We start from the raw sequence: 25,305 nt of genomic DNA on the forward strand, positions 1-25,305 counted from the left end.
ATCAAAGGCCCTAGACTGCAATGTCATTATGAATAGTCAGAACATTTTCAGCTTGGTGCTTGGCTCATCAGTCTGGCAGACACTGAACTCTGTCAATCCCTATTGAAGTTGTGCCAATCTTCTCAGATGAAGTTGATTGATGTGAGCCCTTTCCTCACCATTCATTTGGACAGCCAGACTGTGTGTGACTAAATTCTTGGCCATCACAGACATTCAGATGAATTCATTTTGATTAGTTCTAGTTGAGACTTTGGGGAAACATGGAGACTGAATTGCCGTTCTTTTCCTCCCTTGCCCTGTGTCATTCTCGAGCTCTTCCCTTGTCCATCCACAACCATTATGCTCGTGCACGCGTGCAAGTGAATACACATGCACACATTTCTGTTGCTAGGCATTAATCCATGGGTCCAGGCAGAGTTCAAGAGCTTTTTTATACTAATTGTCTTTTACCAAACTACTTCTCTTCTCTGTACAATGTGATATTGGAAAATCGTGCTGTTTTCTCAGTTGCAGCATTTTAATGCTTGCTCTGTCTTCAGTGAGTTGCTTTGCTTTTTTTTTTCTGCTATCTGGGACAAATTTAGTGTAAATTAAATGACCAGTTCATTTTTTTGCGCTCCATAGGCTGCAGCAAGTAATAAACAGCTTATGTAATCTCCTAATCATCAACTCAGCCAAAAAATGTCATAAAACTCTGCAGTATACAGCACCTCGCAATGATTTTTGTAGCCTGCAGAAACCGTATATTATGAATATGGTTTTCTATGGGTTTTTTTATTTAAATTGTCATTATCCTCCATTTGCAGAAAAGAGAAAGACTTTCTTTTCTTATTAGATGTTCCATTTTAAACCCATATTTATTGCCTTTCTGTGTGCTTGTTAATTCTACTTGGAAATAGTTGCTTGCTTTCACTGCATTGGAAAAATGATGTAAATATCAGAAATATTAGGGACAAAGAACTTTTCTAGTCTTTCCTTCTCTGTCCCCCTCCCACCTAGAGTGTTCTGGGTTTCTCTCAAACTTCCAGTCTTACTTTGGTAATTCATCTTACCCTTGCATTCTCCATCTATGTGTGTAACCAAAATTTTCATCTTTGACTCCTTGCTCCCCCTGTAGGGTTTTTCTCCTTCTTGGTCTTCTTTTAAACATTTTTGTCCAGCCTAAGTAGCATGAAAGTTTGTTTCCATTGCTTCCCATGGGAGGCTTCTTTTGTGGTTTGCTATCACAAGGCATTTTTACAGTCCCTATTTCCCATTTCATCATTTCACACCCATTTTTAGCAGCCTGTGTAACAGTTGCCAGTTATTTGGTATTAACCTGTTAGTGCATTATGTTTTGCTTTTTAAATGTTTGTTGTTTAACCAGATCACTGGTGTTATAAATTGCTCTCTGTATCTTAATATATCTTAATTTTTCTTAATGGTAGTACTTTGAGAAAGTATTATAAACACCATGCTCTCTTTCAGACTCAGTGATAAGAAATACAGTGTCGAGCATTTTTTTCTCAAACCCTTTTAGAGGTAATCTTTCAGTTTTCATGGTGCTGTCATTGATGCCAGCCATATCTCAGCTGGTCTTCCTTAGTGGAATGCATTGAAGAGAATTGATTTAAACAGAATGATAAATCATTCTGAAACTTACTTTGGTGAAACTTTTTAGGGTGATCTTATAGTATCAGAAGGATTTGAAATAGGTTTGTGTGCCTTCAATTATAAGGGAAAGTATACTATATTGGGATTCTTGTGAAGGATGTTCTTGGAAGGGTGATTTGCTACTCCCTTGCAGTTGATCCTCTGCCTTGGGAAACTGGCCCTCTTAATTCTGTTCTGTGCAGTTTTCAGTTATATGTATAGCTTACTTTACATATGTAAATATATGTTCAGATAAAGTGATTTGACATGGGCTTGAACTAATACTGCTGATGCTGAGTGTTCTTGACTCTTTGAAATTGTTGAAAGGTGGGAGCGCTCAGCTCCTCAGCACCTTTCCAAACTACTACATTGCTCAAATGTCAGAAATGTATTTTTTATGGGTAGCAGAAACTGCCTTCTGGTGAACCTTCTTCTTTCTTTATAATTTGAGCTAAGCAATTGCTCAGTGCCATTTGATGAAATTGTAGTGAATTATGTTTTTTCAGGCCCAGCCATTTCATAAAGGAAAACAATCTTTTAAGGTGAGCTGATAGGAGTCTGAGATGCAGTACAACATAGCTGGGATTCATCCAAGAAGAGTAAATGCGACGTGCATTGAGGAAGAAGTGTAATGGGAATCGTTTCTGAAAAGGAATTGAAAGTTCCTGCCTAATGTAAGGAGGGAGGAGAGAATCCTGGCTCTCCTTTTGTGGTGCTGTAGACACTAGCAGAGAAATCCACATACAGGTTTATGGGTCATCATTGCCTGTGGTGCTCTTGTTAAGTACCTTAATAGAACTGTGTTTGTGAAAGGATACAAATTTAAATGCTTTAGTAAACTAAAGAAAGATTTAAAAGGGGGAAAAACGTGGGTGTTCTAACTACCTACTGCTTTGGCACCCTGTCTGCTTGTTTAATTACTGTAACACATTTGACACAGTTGAAAACTTTTGAGTTAAAATCTTTGTGTGTATTTTATATAGAATGATGTCTTTTATATTTTCTTCTCTGGATTGATCAGTCCTTTTTCTTTAGGCTTTATTGCTGCAATACAGCTGTTGGTTATTTTTCTTTTTAATGCTTAGCCCTTGCCCAAGGTGCTTTACGGGGAGGAGGAGTAGATCAAAATAATAATTTTTCTTCTCCTAACATTAAGATAGGAGCTTTTAAATGACTCAGGCCAATTTATTGCAGACTAGATTCTTTGCGGATACACTCAAAATCTATTGGATTGATTGACGATGCTGTTCTATCGACATGTCTGTTCCAAAAGAGAATGTGGGATAATAGCTTGAAGATTTGATGAATACCATTTTGTTTAGAGAAAATTATGTTTTTGGTGCATTTAGTATATTTGTGATGTAGGAAAGACTTTGAAAGTTACCTTCAAAAAGTGTCTCTAGAAAGGTTTCCCCTGCTGATACCAAGCCTTGTGCTAATGGATGGTTCTGGCATTGCTCCAGTTCCAGGGAGATCCCAGTGCTGGAAAAACACAAATAAAATGCATTACTATGGATTTTGTAGACTGAAGGTTTAAAAAAAACACATGAAAAAAAATCCAGAACTTTAGTTTGAACTTGACTTGTGTGCAAGTTGTATATGTTTCTTTCAGATATTGGTGAGTTAAAATTGTTGTAATGAAAATGTTTATAATTTTCTAGATCTCTCTTTTATAAGTGAGCAGCCTGACTTGTTTATTGCCCTTGTGAATTGGAAGGTGAGACTTCTTTTAAAATTTTTCCAATTTATGTAAATATTTTTGTGGGTTTTATGAAATAAGACATTTTAAAATTAGTGGAATTCATGAAACCATGTGGTGTAGTCCCTAACAATGCATGTGAACTCCTAAGATTCACAGGCAAATAAGCTAATAGATTCCTCTTACAATTGTTTTATTGAATTGATGCTTCCATCTTTACTTTGAAGGTAAAAAGAGTATTAGATTGCATGTTGAAAGTTCTTTTTCATCTTTTTCACATTAGTTTTACTTTCTGAAGCATGACATCCCCAAGTTTAAATCTGAATTTAGAGCAGAGGCATATTCTGAGTGAAGCAAGTAAGACACACAGGATGAAAAAGGTTTATTTCCAATTCCGTCTTCTTTATGGTTTATGTATGGCAGAAGTGAAAGGCTTCTCCCAAATGAGGTCTGCGTGAGGTGTTTTTCTTTTCAAGTGTTTTTTAACACAGCTTGCTGATTTCATGATTAAGCTTTCAATCCCACAAGTCTGTGGCCTGGCATTGCAGCCAAGTCTCTTAAATTATCTCCAGGCTCTCCCTTCTATATTGGGTTGAGGAAGAATAAGGACCAAGAGTTGTTGGCCCTTTCCTGGCTGTCTCTTGGGCCACTTCCACTGTACCCTTAATTTGAAGAGTTCCTAAGCTGTGATTTACTCCAGCATTCACACCTTGATCACTGGTCAGCCTGGGGTGGGAAAAAGAAAGCCATGGAAGAAGTGAGGTAGTGTTACCAAGCAGAGAGCAAGACTCTTGCCCTTTTTCTCAGGCACCTTCAATATGCATTCAGTAATACCCATGGATTTGTTCTTTCAAAATGTGCATGAGAGAATGCAGATTTCAGGATGAAATAGGGCTCTCCAGGAGAGAACAGCATCAAAGTATTATTTAGCCCTGGTGCCACCCTTCCAGCAATTATCATACCCTCATATATTTTCCTCTCAGCTCTGATATGAGGACTGCAGTTTTCTGTGCTGAAAGAAATGATGACTATTACTTTGATTATTCTACTTGGGTAATGGCATGAGTACTGTACACGCAGGTGCCAAATTTTTTTTCAGATGGAGAATTGAATTCAGAGGTTTATATTGATATAGTTGAACACCTACAAATTTCAGTACAAAATATGAGACTCTGAAAGTTCTAGTTATTTGCTTTTGATGAATTGAAATAAATTCATATTCTCTTATTAAAAGCCCAGAGAAGAAACCAAAATGCAACTCTGTGTGCATGATTCTTTTTAAAAATGAAGGCTAAGAAAATCCCAATTGATACATATAAGACATAGCTTTTTAATTTATTGCTCAAGCATATGCAAAAAAGGCATTAATTTTCAGTAATATAAAATTCTCGATATGTAGTGCCTGGAGCTATGGTTTTGAACCTAAATTGCATGTATTTACTAAGCCATATAGCACAGCAATGTGGAAGATGGAAGTGCATTTCAAATGTGTGCAGGGATTGCTATTACTAAAACCAGTTGCAGTTTATAAGTGAGAAAAATAAAGCTTCAGATGGCAGATGAAGAGACACCTTTATTGACTCCATATGCTTGACTGCATGAGGTGCGTTCCTGAAAATGGGAAGCAAGTGCCATATTTTAAGGAATTTCAGAAGTCAAGCGTCAAGGGGTAATAGAGTTGACCTCTAATTTTAGAAATCATAGGCTAATGTTTGAGAACATTTCACTTCCAAACTTTATTTAAAGCTCTGCTTAGTACTCCGTTTTATGACAGTCAGGATTTTTGGCTGGGAGGCACATTAGTTATACTGTTACCTACCAGACTTTTTCACTTTAACAGCAGACACCAATGGCCTCTAGGAATGAAGTGCTGCCACTTACACACTGTGTAGAGATGTGGCTGGACTGACCTGCAGTCCTTGGTTTCAGATGCATGGTTTTGCATCCTCTGTTCTTTTTGCCTTGAACAAAGTATGCTGTAGTTGTTCAATTTATTTCTAAGAGGAGATTTTTTTAATTCTGAAAGACTTGTTGCCTCCTTGCCATTGAAATATTTTAACTGGCATTTTTCTGTCTGCTTCTTCCTAGAGTGTCCATTATCCATTGCTGCCATATGTTATCTAAAGGCTGAGTCTTGGAATTCTCAGTAGGCTGTTCTCAGCATGGATGCTGCTCATCTTACAAAGGTCTTAGGAAATACAGGGTTTGAATGTGTATTTAGTGTAGAATTGATTCCACCCTCAGTTCCCTCAACCTAGAAGTAAAGATTCAATATGAACACAGTGTTACTCTTTCCAAGATGATTGAACTTTTGATTTCAGTACATGTGTGTAAATTTTAAAAACGTACCCATTTTCCCACTGGATGAGAAGCTTCAGTACAGGTAAGGTAAAGCTATGACTTTCACCTGCTCTTAACTTGACTTGTTCGTGTGTGTCTGCTTTTTTAGGCAGGTTTGAATAGAAAAAGTTTTGTCAGTATGGTAACTGCCACCAGTAAGATACAGGAACATAGTGAAACATCCCTATGCATGTTCCAAGTGATTATTAGTGTAACAAACTACCCGTCATCCTTTATGAAAAATGAAGGGAGGAATTTAAATGTATTTTCTGTAAAGCAATTTTCTTTGAGTTATTCATAAATATCCATATCTGCTTTCTGAATATAGAATTTGAGCCTTATTAATACATAATACATAAATTTGTGCGGGAGCAAAAAGATTCTTTTACTGTCTAGACTCTTAAAGTGACAGGTTTAAAGATGATTAGAATACAGTGGATAGCTTCTACTTTAAAAATACAGGATGGGTATAAAAGCCAATATGGGACAAAATTTCTAGGAAGGCTTACTATTTTTTGTTAAACTAGACTGATAAGACTGGGAAAATTAATAAACCTCGGAATAGTTAAACTTCTTCTGAGATCTGAAAAAGAAACAGCAGATTTCAAAGTAAATATAACTTGAGAGCAATTAACAGTTTGTTTAAAAGCTAGGATAGTTAGAAATTTGTCCATCAAATGTAAAATCCTAAGTGATCTTAGAGTTATTCAGCAACACTTTTACTAGAAGTTGTGGTTAGATTTCATATATACTACTTAGGTTTTTTTTCCAATGCAATTTTCTTGTATAGATACCCAGACTGGTCTGTGTTTTTAGCAGTCTGCTCTCATGCTTAATAGTGCCTAAAAGCTGGAATGCTGTTTATAATCCTGCTTGCACTCATTTCAGATTTGGAGGAAAGAGGGAGTTAGCTCTAAAATACAAAGTTATTAGTGGCAAAGTCAAAAAGATTTTTCTACTGAAATACTCCTTTGTCAAATGGCACTTCTATTTACAGGCAGGCTATTTGGACAATTCAAATGGAGTTGAAGCAGTCTTGATGCTTCAGCACCACAAATTGGAGACTGGAAAATAGGAAGAGAGAAGGCTTAGTTTTCATGCTAAGGTTCCTACTCTGCACTACTGCTGAGGGAATGAGCTGCCACATCTGCTGTGCTGTGACAAGATCTGGACAGGATATGTCCAGAAGACTCTCTGGGAATAGAATACAGGCAGATAATTCAATTGTTTGAGCTGTAGGGTATCTATGCTGTCACACTTAATGGCATATATGCAGCATCATCACAGGCAATAGTGAGGCAGAACACAAGAGTGTGAAGCAGTGCCTTTTTTTTTTTTCCTTTTCATAAATGAATTTCTTGTATTTTTTAATTAGACTGGTGAAGAAACACTGATTTTCTTGATAAGGGTATAGCAGCAATGCTAAGAACATGGCCATTTAAGCATTTTTCAGTTTGGCACTGCTTACCCAAACGTGAATAAAAGAAGAAAATCAAAGCAGGATTATTTGTAGTAGATGTTTTTGCAGCAACCTTACAAAGTGAGTAGTATTAGTGTAGCTGATTGGATTTCTCTTTACATATAAAGTTACTGCTGTTTTGGATCTGGATTGTAGTTTGATTTAATTTTTTTTCCCAGTGACTTTATATTGGCATTCAGATTGATTCTAGCTATCAATTTCAGAGAGATTAATTTATGAATGATTTTTTAAAATATAAAAATTGTTCGTAATTCTTTTAACTCCTTGGAACTGGTAAACTAGAGTAGCCCTTCTGCAGTAGCCTCCCATTGGACTGCAACTGGAGCTGTGGGTTTTCTGTTCCTCCAGAATTTGTGCACTTCAGCTCTGAATTTTATAATAACTAATATCTTCAGCAGTCAGTTTATGACTGAGATTCAGAGAGGTCCCATGTATTCTTTGACCTCAGTTTCTTCATCTATAGACCAAGGAGAAGAGTGCTTAGTTACTGGCAGGAATATATAAATACCTCTAAAGGTTACAAGTTCTCTCAAAGTGCCTTGTATTTCTGCTGATTTCATGTTAAGTAGAAAACTGTGCATATGTGTAGTGGGGGCAGTGGGAGGAATTCAATCATCAGATGTCAAGTTTTGTTTTATTTTTGTAATGATTTGTGCAGCTGTTAATTGGCAGCTGACTCCTCAGAGGGAACTTCAGGGAGATCATGTATTTAGAAACAATCTGGCTTCTTGTATTTTTCTCTCCATTGTAACTTTCTCCCTTTGTTCTTTTGTTCTCTATTATGAAGGACATTTGCATGAAAACAAGATTTTTGTTTCTTAAGAGTTCAACTGCTCCTGCTGCTTATTCCCCACCTGGCCATAATCCTCCGTTTGTGACATCTCAATTGGTGGCTGTGCAAATGATTATGATGTCAAAGACAGGATTATGACTTCAGGTGAGAAACAAACAGCAGGAACTGGTGAACTCAGGAGAAATACACATCTAGATTTTTCTCTAACCATTTTTATGCTAAATGCACAAGGAAAATGCAGGAAATAGATTATGTATGCATATATAAAATAACTGATGTATAAGCAAATTATATCATACCGGTGAGTAAAATGATAAATCTATTTTTAAAATTGCTTCAAATGTTCTTATTCTCTACTTTCATCTACAGAAAATTACATAGCATCCAATAGAATAGTATCCAAAGGCAGTGTGATTAGGACATAGTTATTTGGCTTTACCAGGTTGCAACTCTTGTGAGAAACTTGTTTTGTTTTAGCATGAAGTCCTTTATTCAATAATAAAAAGGTTTGACCAAAAAAATGTAGTATCAGACCCAAACTACAGACTATTAAGGGGTTAACAAGGGTCCCCAGTGACAATGTGGTTTTGGAGCAGATCAAGTTGATACAATGAATAAACTGTATTGTATTGTTCTTGAATTTGTCTGAGTTCTTAAGCTTGTTTTTTTTTTCCCCCTCCTCTTTAATATTGTGTTCCTGAGGAATCCCATTGCCCCCAAAAACTAATTCCCTAAAGGATTTTTGCACAGTATCTCCTTTTGAAAATTCTTGTCTGCAGTTTGAAATCCTATGACAGTAAATGGCATGTGTGGCTCTGCAGTCATTTGCCACTGGGCATTGGGATAGTGGGAGGGAGATATTTGCTATAAAAGCTTTGCAGGTATAAGAATTGCAATGCAAGGAGGATGTGTGTGTGTGTGCATGTGTTTCAATACCAGTTAATGTAACTAACACCTGAGACTATCTCTTCAGTAACTTAGTGGTGGGTTCTGAAGAGATTGCTCCACAGAAATGTTCTCCAGGGAAGGAGCTCATTTGCTTCTGCGGTTTGAGTTGTTACAGTCAGGGTTGCCACTTCTGCTAGCTAATGCTAAGGTCATCACATCTACAATTTTTAGTTTGGAAAAGTTCCCCCTTCTGCATTATTTCAAGAATGCGTACTTATAGGTGCATTCTGTTCTTCTTTTGAGGTATTTGGCACTTTTTGGATGTAGTTTGTGAAATTAAATGGAAGAAGCTGTGTTATCCTATAGGCACTTACTGTCCTGTGTCAGGGTGACTGGGTGAAAATAGAAGGGAGGAAAGGGGTTAATAGTCACAGAAATAAAGACATAGAAAATCATCAAATCCAGTTTTGGTATTTGAAGTACTCCCAGCTTCAGAGAAAGCATGGGGAGTGTTTTTGTTGTGTATTTCTTTTTTTTCCCCCTCAAACAGAATTGAAGTAGTTATCTTCAGGAACCCAGTAATTAAAATTAAAAAGTTTGTAACATTTTTATTACAGGCAATTCTGGTGGTGAGATTAACATTAGATAATCTTATCATGAAATAACCAGGCACCCTGTGATGATCTGACACATGAGAGGCTGCACAGAGCTTCTGGTCCCCCAAGGGCTGTGATTGTTTTATGGTTTTATCTTATGATAACTGTGCTTTGGTTTTGCCCTTTACTGAGAGTTTCATACGGTACACATCCCCTCCCACCCCCCTGTAAATTTGTAATTTAACACTACTCTAGGAAATGGCAAATCAGCATGAAACTATTAATCTTATCTCATATCATGAGACAGACACTGATCCAAGAGATCTGATTACTTTGCTTCTGGTCATTATCCAGACTGAAAGCTGGGCTTGGGCATTTGTGTCATCAACAGTTCTGCCATCAGAAAGCAAAAGATTTCAAAAACAAGGGGAAATTCTATAATCAATCCAGTTTAGCATTTCATGCCAAAGATACGGTGCGGGACCAGACTCCTTATGCTCATCACATAGCGATCTGCTGTGGTGTTAAAACCCTCATTTCTGCCCTCTGTCTACAGCTTCTTTTTCTGGACATTTAAAGCATAATAAAGGACTTGAATGTCAGGCATGAAGACTTTAAATAGTCTGTAGTGATTTTAATGAGTTTAGTCACAATTGCCACAGGTTTGTCGTGCTTAATAAGTATTTCTGAGATGGCGCTTGCAGTCAGACTTTCTGCTGCCAAGTTGCTCTTTGGTCTTTTTGAGAAGGACGGAAACTGGCTCCTGTTCAGTCCTGCAGAACTGGACTAGATTGAACTACTCTGGAAATAGCCAGATGCATCCCCTCCCTTCCAATGAATATGCTATGAACAAGAAATTCAGTTTTAATTTGTATTACAGTTCAGGTAATTAAAGAAAATTCATTTTAAATACCTGACTGAACCAATGTGATTTGGGTTTCTTCTTGACTCTTTTCCCTTCTTCCTTTTTTCCCCCCCCCACTCAGTACTTCCGAATTCTTGCAACTTCGTGTCTTTTCCCCCTATCAAGTTAGTGACACTTCAAAAGATGTACTTTTTTAATATGTAACTATGAGGGATACACAATCTCTGTTTTTTTTACTTCTCCAGTAGGCTAGTGCTTTCTGCTCTACAACAATATTTGGAATTTTTTTTTTCTTTTTTTTTTTTACTATTTACAAATCCCAAGGGACTTTACAGATATGAAAACGTGCGGTGAGAATTTCTTCTCTGCTCAACTGGGTGGTTCAAACTCTGTTCCTAGAGGGAGTGAATTTTACTGTTGACCTAATTTTGCTCCTGTTAAAATTGGCACTGAGTGGTTTTAGAGATTTTCAGCCTCAGAGCGTTACTATTCTTTGTTGAATCCAGAGTTTAAGGAGGAGAGCTGAAGTGCAGCTCTTTCAAATGGAATAAGAAAGGCTTAAGCCTGGTAATCAGAATACATTTATTAACTAACTCTATCCAGAGAAGTGGCCTGGGAACCCAGATAGAGGGTTCAACTTTGCATTAGAATTTTGTCAGAACTTCAAAAATTTATACCTTTTGGCATCATGGCCTGTCTCTGCTTTCTGCTTCATGGGCTGTTTCTGCTTTCAGCATTTGTGCAATCTTACTGTGCAGATTGAGTTCACAAAGTGAGGAGGGATAAACCGGAGGAAAGGTAAAATATAAAAACCACAAACTTCTATGGTTTACCCTGTGAAAAAAAAAATCCCATCAAAAATTGGTTCCCTGCTTGAGAATAGTTAAGGCCAAATTTCATTTGTCTTCTGTGTGCTACATTAATTGCTGTCATGTGGGAAAGAGATTTTTCTTTTTTTGTATGCATGTGTATTAGGATACTGGCTGGAAATGGAACAAAAGAGGTATGGAGTACCTGCTTATCACAATGGAGCTCTTAAAGTGGCAGACACAACAAAATAATGGTTCTCTATTGAAAGGAAGGTCCACATCTGCAGCTTGAAAGGACTGTAATGTAGGTGTTCACAACTGGAAGCTGTCCTTCCATGTCCCTGTCCTGCAGCTTGTAAGCAGGGCACAGTGTTTTGCTAACAATTAATGTGAGACTATGATAACATAATTAGTTACTCTGTATTTTTTTTGTGTGCCTGTGTCCAAGGCCCAGCTTTGTTCAAGGATGTCCTTTCCTCTGGCTCTAGCAACTCTGGAGACTTTGAGAGCTTTATGAAACTGAACTCACTTTAATAAACCTGTGGGTAGTTTTACCTGGTCTGTCTGTCCAGACTGCAGTGCCATGGAGTGAAAGCGATTGCCTCACAAAGTCACTGCTGCCCTGGAGTAGTGAAGGGCCTTTCAATTTATTCTTGGTCATGCCTTTTTAACTTAATGTTCTTCTTCACACAAGCTGGTAGTGATGGATGTCCATTCAGACAACCTAATGGCCTATGGTTACTATAGAAGAGCCTTTATATCAATATTTTGCAGCTGAGACCCATTATGCTGGACTGTCAAACTGCTCTACAACACATCTAGCACCATTTTATGCAAATAATAGCTGTGACAATATTGCTATACTTTATGGTGTTCAGCAGGACTGTAAAAGATCCATTTCCATAGGTCAAGAGGAAGTTATCTTTGTAGCTTGATATATCAGAGGTCATTTCCCTCTGTCAGTGGTTGCCACCTCCAACAGCACTAAACCCACTTCAGAATGCCCTCAGCTCTTAAGGAGCCTCAGCCATACATGGAATGTCTGCTGGGACATCCATTGTGGCATTTCAAGTATGGTGGGAATGTTGTGGAGTCAGCATGTTGGTGGTGAGCTTCTAAAGGCAGTAGCTGGCTTACCCTGGGAATGAGAGATTGCTATTTTCTCCATGCCATCCTATTCCTTGGTTCAACTTTGCATTCAGTCTTTTGTTAATTTATGTACCTGTTTGACGTACTGCAAGCCTGCCAAAGAGAAAACATTGAATCTCTTGCTGAAATCACAGCCTGTGTGCCAAGAGAACCTTGAATTTTTATGTTCAGCAAGCTGAGCCTTCCAGACTCCCATGAGATTCTTTGCCTCTGTTGCTCAGAGGTCTCAGGGACTCGTGTCCAATGCAGAGACTGTTAGATTAGGTAACAGATCATGAGGTATCATGCTTAGGTGTAACTTCTTCAGGACTGGTTGTAGTTTGCACAAAACTTCCAGCTACATGTGTTCTTAGTCAAAAAAATTAAAATCCTTTCAATTTGCAGAGTGCTTTTCTTGCGTAACTGTAAATTAAGATGTTGACTTCTTACTGAGGCAAAAGAATCTGACAAGAGCAGGGATATGAACTGTGGAAACACTGAAACAGGAAGTGGAAGCATAATATGTATATGCAATATATATGCCTATGATAGAGTTGTGCCACCATTCAGGTACAACTTAGTGTTCTAAGCACTTTGGTGGGAGCTCTAATGCTCTATTGCTACTTGTTCATTTATCTCTCTGTTGCAAAGTTGCAGTGTGTTGGGAGCACACATGCTTTTTCAGTATTACTCTAATATAGGAGATAGTCTGTGCCCCCGTTTGGATTCCAGCAGATTAATTTGTAGTTTCTTCACTCCCTTTTTTCAATTAATTATTCGTCTTAGCATGACAGCCAAGTTTTAGCATGACAGCAAGTTTCTGGATGTTAACTGCTCTGGACTGTCTGCTTTCTCTCTTAGCTTCATACTCGGTGAGACATAGGGACATAAGGACCCCTCTTGCATTTACTAAGGGTTAGAATGGGGTAAAAAACCACACAGGCTGGGGTGTCAAAGCTCATGGCCTTGTGTGGCTGATGAGATGTGAGCAGTCACTTAGGCAACTTCTATCTTATAAATGGTATCTGTACTTTTTTGAAATGTGGAGAGGTCAAGTACTATGGTTCTGACTTGATTCTTTTAGAAGACACTCTTAATTTTCTGCTACCAAGGCTATTTACCACATAACTGTGTCTTGCACCAGCATTTGACCAGTTAATGTAAAGCTCTGTACCAGTCCGGTCCTGGTGCATTAGACTTCTATTCTTTGTTCCAAAGAACAGCATCATTACAAAATAAAATAATCCCTCTAAAAAGCTTTTATTTCTTGTGTGAAAGTTCTTCTTTGACAAGATGAAGTGAGTCAGTCTGTCTTTAATGAGATTGCATTGAAAAGTCTGCAACTCTTGTTGTCATTCCTTGTCAGGATCGTTACTTGAGGGGCAGATTAGAGGTCAATCAGCCAGAGCCATGAGGGCGCCCATGGCTAGCCTCAGGATACTCCCTACAAATGTAAGATCAAAAGGGCAGGCATATGAAAATTACTGTTTACTTTTTATGAATTATTTCCCAGAGATGGGATCATTAGCAGAATCTAAATGCTGTCTAGCTCTTAGTGCAAGGACACTTCTGACAGAAAGCGCTCACTTAGGCACACCTTTCTACTCTTAAAATCAAAAGATTTTCTGCATGTGTGGGATTTCTTTATTATTTAAATAACTTTCTAGTTGTTTTGTTGGGGTTTTTTTTCTTCTTTTCCCAAAACACTGGCCCTACTTCTGAACATGTTTTTAATTCCTAGATGTCATCTCTTCCTTTCTTTGTGTAGCAAAAATATTTTAAAGCCTTTGTCCATACCCCAGGGACACTGCAGGAGCCACCTGAAGGAAGTAAAACTTCCTGTAATTTTCAGAGTGAACAGTGGCTGTTACTTAAAATTCATCCTTGCCCAGTGGGTACCAGAATTATCCCTACTGCAAATACAGGGGAAAGGTGATATTGGCTGTCATGGTGAGATGCATGTTGGCAAATGCTGATTCAATGTCTACTTCTGCAGTAATCTTCACACGTCAAACTCTGAACCTTCTTCTCCACATCAGTATCTGGCTTCTGTTTGATCACAGTAATCGGGGCTATTTAGAAGGGTCACAGTATATTTGCCCTTTTGTCTTGTGACTAGAACTACGAAAGCATGACTTTGGAGCAAAAGTTGATTGAATTCTAAAGAGACTGGCAATAGCTGAGAACATGTGTAGTCTGTGATATGCTAAACTTGTGATTCCAAGTGGAAAACTGTTTGCTTTTTAAAATAACTTTGAAAAAGTTACCTTGAAAAACCAAATACATGGTGGATATTACTCTTTAATGAAAACCAATATGAACTTCCGTCTTATCGTCCAACATGTTACTACCCTTAATGTGAAATAATCAAATGCTGCCCAGTGTAGCAATGAAGTTAAATCTGGCTGCCAACCAAAATAAAATCCCTTATAGCTATTTTTGTGTGTTCTTAAAATGTGTGCTGAGAGATTAGGCAGTTGTCTTTTTTTCCCCCTCTCTGCTATTTTTCTTAAAAAGTTTAAAAAGTTAAAAAAGCCACGGAGAACTCTGTTGCAGCACCCTCCTATGATAAGGTCAGGGAGCAGAAAATCCAATGTTGTGTGCTTTATCTAAATCCTCATTCTTGCTAATCTGGCTAGACGTTTTGGATATGTGTGTTTTACTTATTTGGCATGATGTTTTCTCAACATCATTTTTTTGGCATTTATCTTGACAGCAGTAGCTAGAGAAGTTCTTGCTATGGTGTTTAAATGGATAAGCTCAGCATCTCCCTTTCTATCTTTTCCTTTTGGTGTTGGATAGATCTCAGGAAACTTTTTAATCCTTGCAAAGCAATGGGCAAAGTAAATGTGTGTGCAGATGAATGGAGTTGCAGGGTCCTCCAAGACAGGACTCTGCAACTGACCATCTGGAGGTGTGGATCTGGGGTTTAGTTTAGCAGCCTTCAGAAAGCTGAGGCACAGGTACTATAAAAATAAGTCTGTTGGTGCTAGGCAGGGTTTAGGCTTGTACTGAGCACACCCAATCTCAGAAGTTTTCTACCATATGACTTGGACTTCTCAGGGTGGATCAGCAGTGAATAGGGGGTGATGCTCACAGACTCCTGAGATTTGAAACCAGGACATGAGATGCTTGCCATGCATTTCCTGCAGGTTTCACGCTGAGGCACAATCAGTATCTAATGGTGCTGTTCATCTCATCATCTTTCTTGCTATCTTCTTGTTCTTCTTGTAGTCATCATGGAAAATTATGGTTTTAAGATATCTTTTATTGTGTCTGTGCTTTGGAGGCTGCTACATTCACTTTTTCCTTTAATGATGTGGCACAACCATAAACCTCTCTGAAGTGTGATGTCTTGAAGCAAGTACTCAAATCCTCATGGGTTTCTACATCACTAGTGTCTCCAGTGCTGTTGGGACAGAAGAATGGTGGAAGTCTTTTTTCCACCCAAATGGTGAGGAATATGAGATGCGCCTCAGCTGTGCACTGTCAACTGATAGCTGTTAAATTAACATTTCCATTTTCCTCTGTGTAGCCTTATCTTTATAGGCAGGTGTATCTGTGTTGGGAGAGGGGCTATTTTTGGCTCTGCTGTAGGAGAGCCTGAAGGTAATGAGTTGTGCATAGTAAATCTTGCTTACTCCATAATTTCCACTACATTTCAAATTAAGGGCCTAAATTAGGGTTAGTGTCAGACTTGCTCTTTTGCTATGTCCTAATTTTGTTTTGAAAGCACATAGCTAAGGACTTTAATATGTTTTAGATTCAGGGCTTGTAAGTTATACAAAAATCCCTAAGGGAGGCAAAATAACTTATTAAAACCTTGCAAATGTTTTTGACTGCTGCATTCTATTATTTTCTATTCCAGTGGTAGCATACAGCCTCTGCTGCTGATGGGTGGAGGAACGCAAACCTCCAGGGCCCATTAGACTTAACTTGTTTACTGCATTGATATCTATATGTTAAATGACAAGAGAGTTCAGGTTATTGAATAATTTAAAATTCAGCTCTAATTGGTGTCATATGACCTGGAAAAGGCCATGGATGACGCCAGGAGCATGCTGTGAAATTCTTATAAATAATTCATAAATTAGATCATTCATTTGCCTGGATGTCTTGTTAAATGCAGAAGTTTGTAAGTAATAACTGATGATATAACACCTGTAAGTATTTAGTTCATATGCTGGAAGGTAATCTACCTTGATGATCTTCTAGCACAACCTGCCAGAGTACAAGAGTTAATTGCACTAGGGAGAATGCACTACATTATTGGGATGGGCTTTGGCAAGGCGTACGGTGCAGATGTTGCATTACACATTCTCTATCAGCTAGACAACTATTCTGTATATGCCCATGTTAAAAATGCAGCTCATCACTCTTTTGCCCTTATTTCACATGAACTCCAAATGCACTGGGAAATGGTAGTGACCTGCTCTGCTCACAAATAGTATAGTTTTTGAAATATTTATCTAGGTCTTGAACTACTGATTCTTCAGTAAAATAAAGGGCAGAAGTAAAAAATTGAAGTCAGAAGATTGGGATTTTTTTATTATTATTTTTATAATGTTGGCAGCACATTGAATCTTAATAGTTGGACCTGGTACTGTCAAGATTAGTGTAGTGGCATGTTTCTATAGTGCAAACAGGAATGATACATTTTTGTTTCAAAAAGTAAACATGTTTGCTTAAATTTAGTGGCCAGGTATTGCACTGCCACATGTGGGTACTCTGTGGGCTTAATGGACATTTTGCTTACAGTGACTTTCAATACTTGGCATGCAGATGCCTCTCTTTAGTTTACTTGGAGCACTGTATTATTAACTGCCTTATCAGGCAGCGTAAAACCAGTCTGCTGATGTGAAATGGGAGCCTTTGTTAGCAATTATCAACAGTGTTTGGGTAGCTGGAGAAGAAGGGTGGCATGTTTATGAATGCAAAATATACACTTAAAGCTGAGCGCCAGCAAATGCTCACATGGTACTTTGAATGCAGGTTTTTTTGTGCACCTGGCATGCCAGCTCAAACCTTCTTAACAAAGAGGAGAAAAAATACTGAAGGCAGCATAAACATAGGAGGTGTTCCTCTGCTGTCAGCTAGCAGCTATAGATTCACTTTTTTGTGATGTGATACTACGTTTTTTTTTTAGCTACGCCTGTTCAGTATGTTGAGTTCAGTAGATTTCTACAGGAAAAATACAGGTTGGTGGCTGTCATTCACGGTATTTTTCATTTGAGACTACTTGTTTTATTCAGTGGAATAGGGCAATCATAGCTATACATAATTTCTACAGAAAATAGTGCTTTGTTTCTTGCTTGAAAAATGGTAGGCTTACCATAGGAGTTATCTACTGTATTTATCTTAGGTAGTGACAGAGACAGTTGCTGTACTATTACATGACACTTTGTAACAACTGATATTGGGTTATTTATGGTACAGGTTTTAACAAAGGATTATATGAGTTAAAGAAAAAATTTATAGACCTCAGTCGATCCTACTAATACACTTTAAAATCTTTATGTTTTTTCATTCTCCCTATTAAGTTCGTACAGAATCTTGGAAAGAATAGCTCCTTAATCACTAGGAATGTACTTCAAATAGTCCTATAATTTGATGTAATTTGTTCTTTAAAACAGCATTTCAGTTGCCCCAATATCCTATCTGAGCTTATTTATAATAAGCTCGTTTTGCCTCATTTTGCTGACAAAAGCAAGTGCTTATGCTGGTGATAGACCCGAAACCCAAAGCCAAGCTTTATTCAGATGAGACCCATATATGAAGCATTCAGTTCAGAGTGGTGTCTGAGTTCCGGGTTTAGGTTGTATAGCTCAGTGAGGGTGTCATCTGGGTCACTGATGGAGTCACAGAATTGTTTACATTGGAAACCACCACCAAGTCCAACCATTAACCCAGCACTGCCAAGTCCGCCACTAAAACTCGTCATTAAACATCACATCTGCATGTCTCCTAAATACCTCTAGGGCTGGTGATTCCACCACTGTCCTGGACAGCCTGTGCCAGGACTTGACAATGCTTCCAATGAGAAAATTTTTTCTATTAAATTTTGCTGATCATGTCCAAAGAGCAACTACGCTGGTGAAGAATCTTAAGTATGTGCCCATGGTGCTCTTGAAGGTGTTTCTGTGTGTCTCTGTGTCATCTTTAAATCTCTCTATTTCTCCTCTTGTTGCTGCTTCTGTTCATTCTTCTTGGTTTCCTTCAGCATCCCCACTTATATCAGCAAAACAGACTTGTTCTAAATCAACATTTTCCTTCCACTTTCTACCCCACCAAAAGAAACTCCTGGGCTGAAAATCCAGATTAGAGAAATGTCCTCAAGATACAACTGAGAATTATTTTACTTCATTGTCTCTTTTTCCGGTATTCAGACATATATCAGCTAAAATATGGGTGCTATGAACTAAATGCTGTTAACATCTCTAGCAATTTTGCTCTAACACCATTGTATTTTACATTATATTTACAAAAGATGGGATGCCAGCTTTTGTCCCTCAGAATGCAGGACTTCTCAAGGTAATGATTTTGGGCTGTTTATTGAACATGTTTGTACATGTAATGAAATCCTTCCAGACCTTGCCTGTTCTGGTATTGTAAAGATATGCTTTGTTACTAGTTCATGCCTTGCAGTACAAAGCAATTTGTGCTGGAGTCAGTCTTTAACTGTGCTTCCTCTGCCAGCACTGTGAATTAGAACTGCAAAGCACACAAGTTGCATTTAAGAACAATTTGCAGAGATCATAATGCTGCGTGCATAAAACTGGTGCACTGTTTGTCTGTTCATAGGAAGTTTTAAGGACTGGATGTTTGTTTAAGCTCTGCACTGAATCCCTGAGCAAAAATTACTGGGGTTGCAGTAAAGACTTTGCAGACTTCCACACGTCTCCGTCTTTAAATCCTTCTCAAGATTATTAAAACCATTTTTAGTATCTCCTTGTTTCGCAAGAGTTTCACATCTGATCAAGTCTTATTAACTCCTTACCTTACAAGGAGGAGTCTGAGTTTGTTTAAGCCTCAGTTAAAGGAACTTGTATCTTTAAATATGGCACAGCAAGCCTGGAAGGGCTCCATGGAGGAGCAAGCACAGCTGTTCCACCATGGCCCGTCATGGTTTCCATGTGTCCCATAGGCAATATCTTTCTTAAACTCATCTTGTAAAATTACCTGATTCCTTATGCTTGTGTGTCTTTAGACTCACAGAAGTAGGTGGGTCTTCACAATAATTCTTTCCTCTACATAACCCCTTTACCTGGCCTGCATTTTGCAGATCTGTCATGTCACACAACAGTCTCTTTTCATCCCTCAAAAGTGTAAATGTCAGTCCATTTTTCCTGCAATGTCTACCATCCAGCTGTATTTTCAATTATGGCTTTAGCAGAGAAGCCACAAATTACAAAAAAAAAGTTGTTGACTAGTTTCTGACTCCTAATAGTTAATTTTTCTTTGGAGTTAGACCCTGGAAAGTACTGAGTAACCATCAAAGGCATGTTGGAACTCAGTCTTCTGCCTAACATGACCTCCTCCTTCTACAGGAATAAGAAAATCCCACTCACATTCAATGACATTAATGAGAATTTTCCCCCTTGCAAACATATTGTATCTGTGAAATAACATTAAAGTTTCTCTGCCTTGTTATGAAGTCTTTAAATGTCAATGCCATTTCTGAGACCATCAGGGCACACTTAATGGCGGCCAAGGTCAACAAATGCTAACTGGTACCTCTCTTTTAGGGCCTTCAGGGACTCGTAATACAGTCTCAGCCATGAAGTTAATTTGCAATGTGGACCTTTATTCTTAAACCTGATGATTATTTTGTAAAATCTTCATTCATGTGCTTAGATTTCTTAACATTCTCTTGTCTCTAGCAGTCAGCAAACTGCTAAAATAAAGGTGGTGTTCTCAGGCGTTTTATCTTTTGAGTTTCCTTTGTTTATGTGTGTTCTTTTTAATTAGTATTTATGGGCTGCAGAAAGGCAGTTTTTTGCTTTCTGTGACCACCCTTAGAGCACCCTGATAAGATGCTCTAAGAATATCTTCAGAGCTGAAACCTTCTGCTGTCCATAGGGACGGGAGAACCCTCCACCTTGAAAACCTCTTCCTGTAGGTGCCCTGAATTCTCTGTAACCAGAAACAGGTGGTATGGGAAATGAGAGACTGCATGGTCCTTTTCTGTATTGTCTAATTCAGATTAAAAGGGCTCTGTAGCCTTTATTTGTCTGGAAAATATTGCCAACACGGATGGCATGCTGCAAATTATAAATAACAAAACTCCGTCTTCTTGGCAGCATGTTGCATTTCTGCTCAGTTGCCCTGCCAGCCCCTCTGACTTTAAAATATTTTAGTGTTCTGCACTTTTCACCCAGTCCAAGCACCAGACCTTCCTCAGACATTTAGCACTGACATTAATGCAAACGCCTCCAACTCACTGAGCCCTTTGGGGCAAAACATGACATCCTTGGCTTTCAATCACATGGGAGAGAGGATATATTTGTATGCACAAAACTGGAAATAATAAAATATCAGTATTCAGGTGCTAATCCACATTAATTTACATTCTGTGAAGTCTACAAGAAACTTGTAATTGGTTGTCTTGAAGGGCAGCAGAGTATATTTGGTATTTTGTTTATTTATTAAAAAAAGAATCTAAATTATACATATAAATGCTGCATAGATTTGTATTATAACTCTCTTCTAATCATTGCTGGATGCTTGCTTGCATTCCTAAATTCAAGTGGTTTGGGTCTGGCTGACTTGTCTTGCACTCCGTGTGCACAATACCTCTCTATTGTAAGCATTCCCAGAGGGAAAAAAATACCTTTTTTTTCTTCAGTGGATCCAAATTTCTCTGCTAAACCACTTACACTGCAGTGGTTTTGCCATCTTGAACAAAATCTGGCTTCTGTAATTAAAAAGTCCCATATCTTTGTGGAAGGTCCCAAAGGCTGGAGGAGCTTAAATTCAGTTTGTTATTGAAATTAATGCACAATTCTAGCAAAAGAAATGTGTGTGCCTGTTACACTGCTGTTGTGATATTCATAAAAGCTCAAATTTGAGCCTTAGTGTAAAGATACTCCATGATGTAACTAGGATTGTGTTGTCTATTACATAATATCCATGGCTACAACAAAAGCACTAGAATTTGCTTGTACTGGATTGACAAATGTGAATTACAGTTGCTTGTTTTCTTCAGAGTTTTATCAGACTATAATCACTTGCCCAGCTTAATTGAAAAATCACTTACGTTTATAGCTGTATTTAAACGTATTTTGTATTTAAATGACAGCTTTTGATGTACAACCATTTTTTACAGAAAGTAGTTGGTTTTTATCTGTGTTTCTGTAAAGATATTTCAAAAACTCTCATCAAATTTCCAGCGGTAAGTAATATACCATTCAATGCAAGGTGAAATGTTTTACATCAAATCTCCTGCTGTGTAATAGCCAATCAAAGAGTATTTATAGTGGCTGAATGGATTTTTTGGCTTGGTATTCAAAATTAAACATTTTCAAACCTTAACATTTAATGTTTTTTGCCACTCTTCAAGTTGATTTTATGTAACCCTAGATGCTCACAACTACTTGATACTCTGGAGTGACTCGTTTTATGCTAAGGATCCTGTGGACAGTAGTTTTACATTTATTACACTTGTGTAGATGGAATGGAATGTAGATTTGATAGCACATTTGTGTCTGTGTTCTGGTAAACATTTTGTCGGGTTTGGCTGTATGTCCATCAACATGGACCAGCAGCTCTGTTTTGAAGAGAACACATTTACCAAGGGAAATTGATGAACAAAGATGAATTTTAGTGATTTACAGGAAATTTTTTCTCCTGTTGCAGGTATCCAGTAAGAAGAGCTTGTGCCAGCAGCACTCTTTGGGACTGGACAGCTCCTACTTGGGTGCTGGGGGACCTTGGACTCCTCAAAAGAACAGTAGAGCACTGAAGGCTGTAAGCCCAGCCTGTGTTATGTTGTCTCAGCCTTGCAGGAATAACTACGATTACAGGACTGAAATGCATCGCAACCATCAGGAGTGTCTGAAGGAATATCCAATGGAAAACGACTTGCACAGAAAGTGCAACAATATGATTTCCCCAGCCAAGCAGAGGAGCCCTCACCACGTAAAGCAAGCTCAGGAGATGGACCAGAGGGCAAGTGAATTTCAGAGTATATGCCCTCAGCAAGTGAGTCATGGCTGTGCCTGGAAGCATGTGGAGAGCTCAGGGAGAGTGGAAGAGAGCTGCTATGTCAGCCAGGTATTTACAAAACACTCGGGGACAGTTAACAAGACCGATGATCATTCCAGGCTCTGTCAAGGTTCTAGGCTGAATCACAGCACCGACTCAGGCCCTAAGGAAACAGAGTTGGCTAAAAGATTGTATGAAGAAAGAAGGCAGAAGCTGCTTCTTCAAAAAATGGAGCTGGAAATTGAAAAGGAACGACTCCAACATTTATTGACTAAGCAAGAAGCAAAACTGCTCCTAAAACAACAGCAACTACACCAATCCTGTATGGATTATAACAGGTGATTTTGAGACTTACAATTTAAAAAAAATTCTAAAATTTCTAATAAGCCCATGGGCAATAGTTGATTTAAGTGGGAGAAAAGAACAAGGCAACAATAAATAGAATAAAACAAGACAGGCAAGGCTTATGGCACAATTTCTAAGAGTGATTCAGAGGAGAGGAGACTTTAGTTTGTTAGTGTATACTGTTGGGAAGCAGCATGACAGCTGTGGAAAGCAGCAGAGGAAAACAGTATGTGGTAGAAAGAAAGGCCGAAGAAAAACACTGCTAAAAGACTAGGTTGGAAAAGAGAAGCAGCAGAAGAAAATGAGAGGTTGATCTTAGTGCAGGCACTTGAAAGGAATACAGATATTTGGCAAGAGAGCAGTGTGAGCATGGATGACATAAATGTGGCATTCTCCCTTCTTTCCTTGGAAAGGTCAGTTTTGAAGTGTTGCACTCACCTAGGTTGGGACTGGAAAGAATGTGTTTTACAGAAAAGATGAAGATCATTACATATGTACAGACACACACACACACATATATATATATATCTTCCTATATATGGAATATATAAAAATGTATGGGGTTTTCCCCCATATATTTATGAAATGGAAGGGAGCGCAGTGTAGTGAAGACACTTTCTTTCCAGTGATGTTAGTGAAAAGGGAGAATGCCAAGACTGGGGCCCATTATGTGCTTAAAACTTGAAGGGATATGGAGCAGCCATAGAAATGTGAGATGAAAGGCCTGTGAGTTTGTTGCAGAAGGTAACACTTTTCTGTCAATCTAAATAGTCTTTGAGAAAGAGGGAACAACTGTTTTTTTGGTATGATGTTATTAAAGTGAGCAGAACAGTGAATGGAAACAGGTTAAATTAGCCATTGCAGCTCAGCTGAGTACTAGCATTTCAGCATTAGAAAGGAAAAACAATAGGGAAAAATCTGCAGTCTTTTGGAAGAGGCAGTAGGAGTGTTTCACAGGGATAGATATTTCTATACTGTTTTAATATGGCAGCTGCTAACAGCACCCCATGAGAGTCTGCATTAGATGACCCACTTCCTACATCCATGTACTGTAACCACCATGGAGGAATATATCACTTTTCCTTCTTCATTTCAGCCCCCTGGTTACTTTTCAGACTGTAAAAGAGAGTACTGTAATCTAGGTCGTCTTTTGTTTGTCTTTTGGATTGTTGTTTACCTTGAAAATAATGTGTTTGTGTGGCTTTAAAAGTACCTGTCTTAGAGGAAATCACAAATGTGTGTGTTGAAAATGACTGAAGTTGCTAACAAAGGATTATGACTTCAGGTGAGAATTAAGTAGGAACAGATGGATTCTTAATCATCAAATACCTTAATTCTATGCATGCATCCCTCTAATGAAAAACAAGTTGATATGAAGGACATACAAACTGAGTTTTTTTGTACATTTTTTTTCCTAATGGAAATTTTTCAGGTTTGGAGGCATAAGTTCAGAAAAAAAATGCACCTTAAATATCTGTAATGATGTTGTTGTTAGTACCATTATATCTATTGTAGCTACTTTTTTTTTTTTTTCTGAAAAAAGCCCTTTTTGGTTTGCAGAGCTTTAGTTACCTAAAAAGAATTCTATGAAAAAATCATATATGACCAATCTGAGGACTGTGCAATTTTGTCATCTCTTTTCACAGGTGCATGTGAAGTCAGATTTGCCATATTCTCTCTAAAAAAAAACCTAGAATATGATGTGTTTTCTCTTAAAAATATTTCAGTATCTTTAGAACTAAATGGTTGATATTTAGAGGTAAATCTCTTAGGCATCACCGTTCTGTTTCAGTTCCAAATATATAATTCATTTTGCACTTGGTAACAGAGTAATTTTATATACTGGTAACAATAAAAATTTGTTTAGTTAAGCTCAAAAACCCTTTGCTTCATTGTTAGGAGATTCTAACTGAGTTAATACATCGTAACAGCATAAAAAACAATACAAGAAAAATTATTTTCCAGATAATGTTTATTTTTTTCTGTCCTTCTGCCTGTGTGGAGTGCTGGTTAAGATCCATTGCCATTGAATGACAAATAAGAGGTCTGACCACTTGCAGTTATTGGCAAAAAACTTTCCTAATCTTTTAGCTAAAGTGTGAGTTGATAATTTTTTCTGCCACATTGCATCATAACTTATTTTAATTTTCCACATTTCTCTATTTAGCCTCAGGTGACAGTAGTTCTTTCAGTTTGCAGCCACTCTCTATGTGAAATAGTTGCTCCACTGTCAAAAAATAGTGTGTGTGCATGTGCAGTTCAGTGGCTTCTCCTGGTTCAAGCCTCACTGGAGCAGCCAAGTAAAAGCAAAGCTTAGAAACAGGAATTTAAGTCAAATAAAAAAGAAATACCTCTATCTTGACTTTTCTGTCTTTGTTGGAGAGAAAGGAGGAGGTGGAGTGATCTGTTCAGAATAGAGCATCGTTTGTGGGCCCATGGTTTGAGGGCACACAACCCTCTTATACAAATTCTGTTCTATGCTTTTTACGCATTATGCCTTTGAGCTCTGGTGCTCTAATCTGTGAAT

At 38.0% G+C, this 25,305-nt stretch overlaps 1 protein-coding gene across 2 annotated transcripts in view; it reads left to right on the plus strand.

Moving 5' to 3' along the window:
• The window catches only part of KIAA1328 (KIAA1328 ortholog), a 171,602-nt gene that overhangs the window by 91,759 nt on the left and 54,538 nt on the right, over nt 1-25,305 (plus strand). For both annotated transcript variants that reach the window (XM_018920086.3, XM_050986599.1), the window contains exon 7: nt 22,086-22,771. In XM_018920086.3, the coding sequence (XP_018775631.3) occupies nt 22,086-22,771 (686 nt within the window). The remainder of the gene's footprint in view (nt 1-22,085; nt 22,772-25,305) is intronic.

Source organism: Serinus canaria, chromosome Z (assembly GCF_022539315.1).
Source record: "Serinus canaria isolate serCan28SL12 chromosome Z, serCan2020, whole genome shotgun sequence".
NCBI lineage: Eukaryota > Metazoa > Chordata > Aves > Passeriformes > Fringillidae > Serinus > Serinus canaria.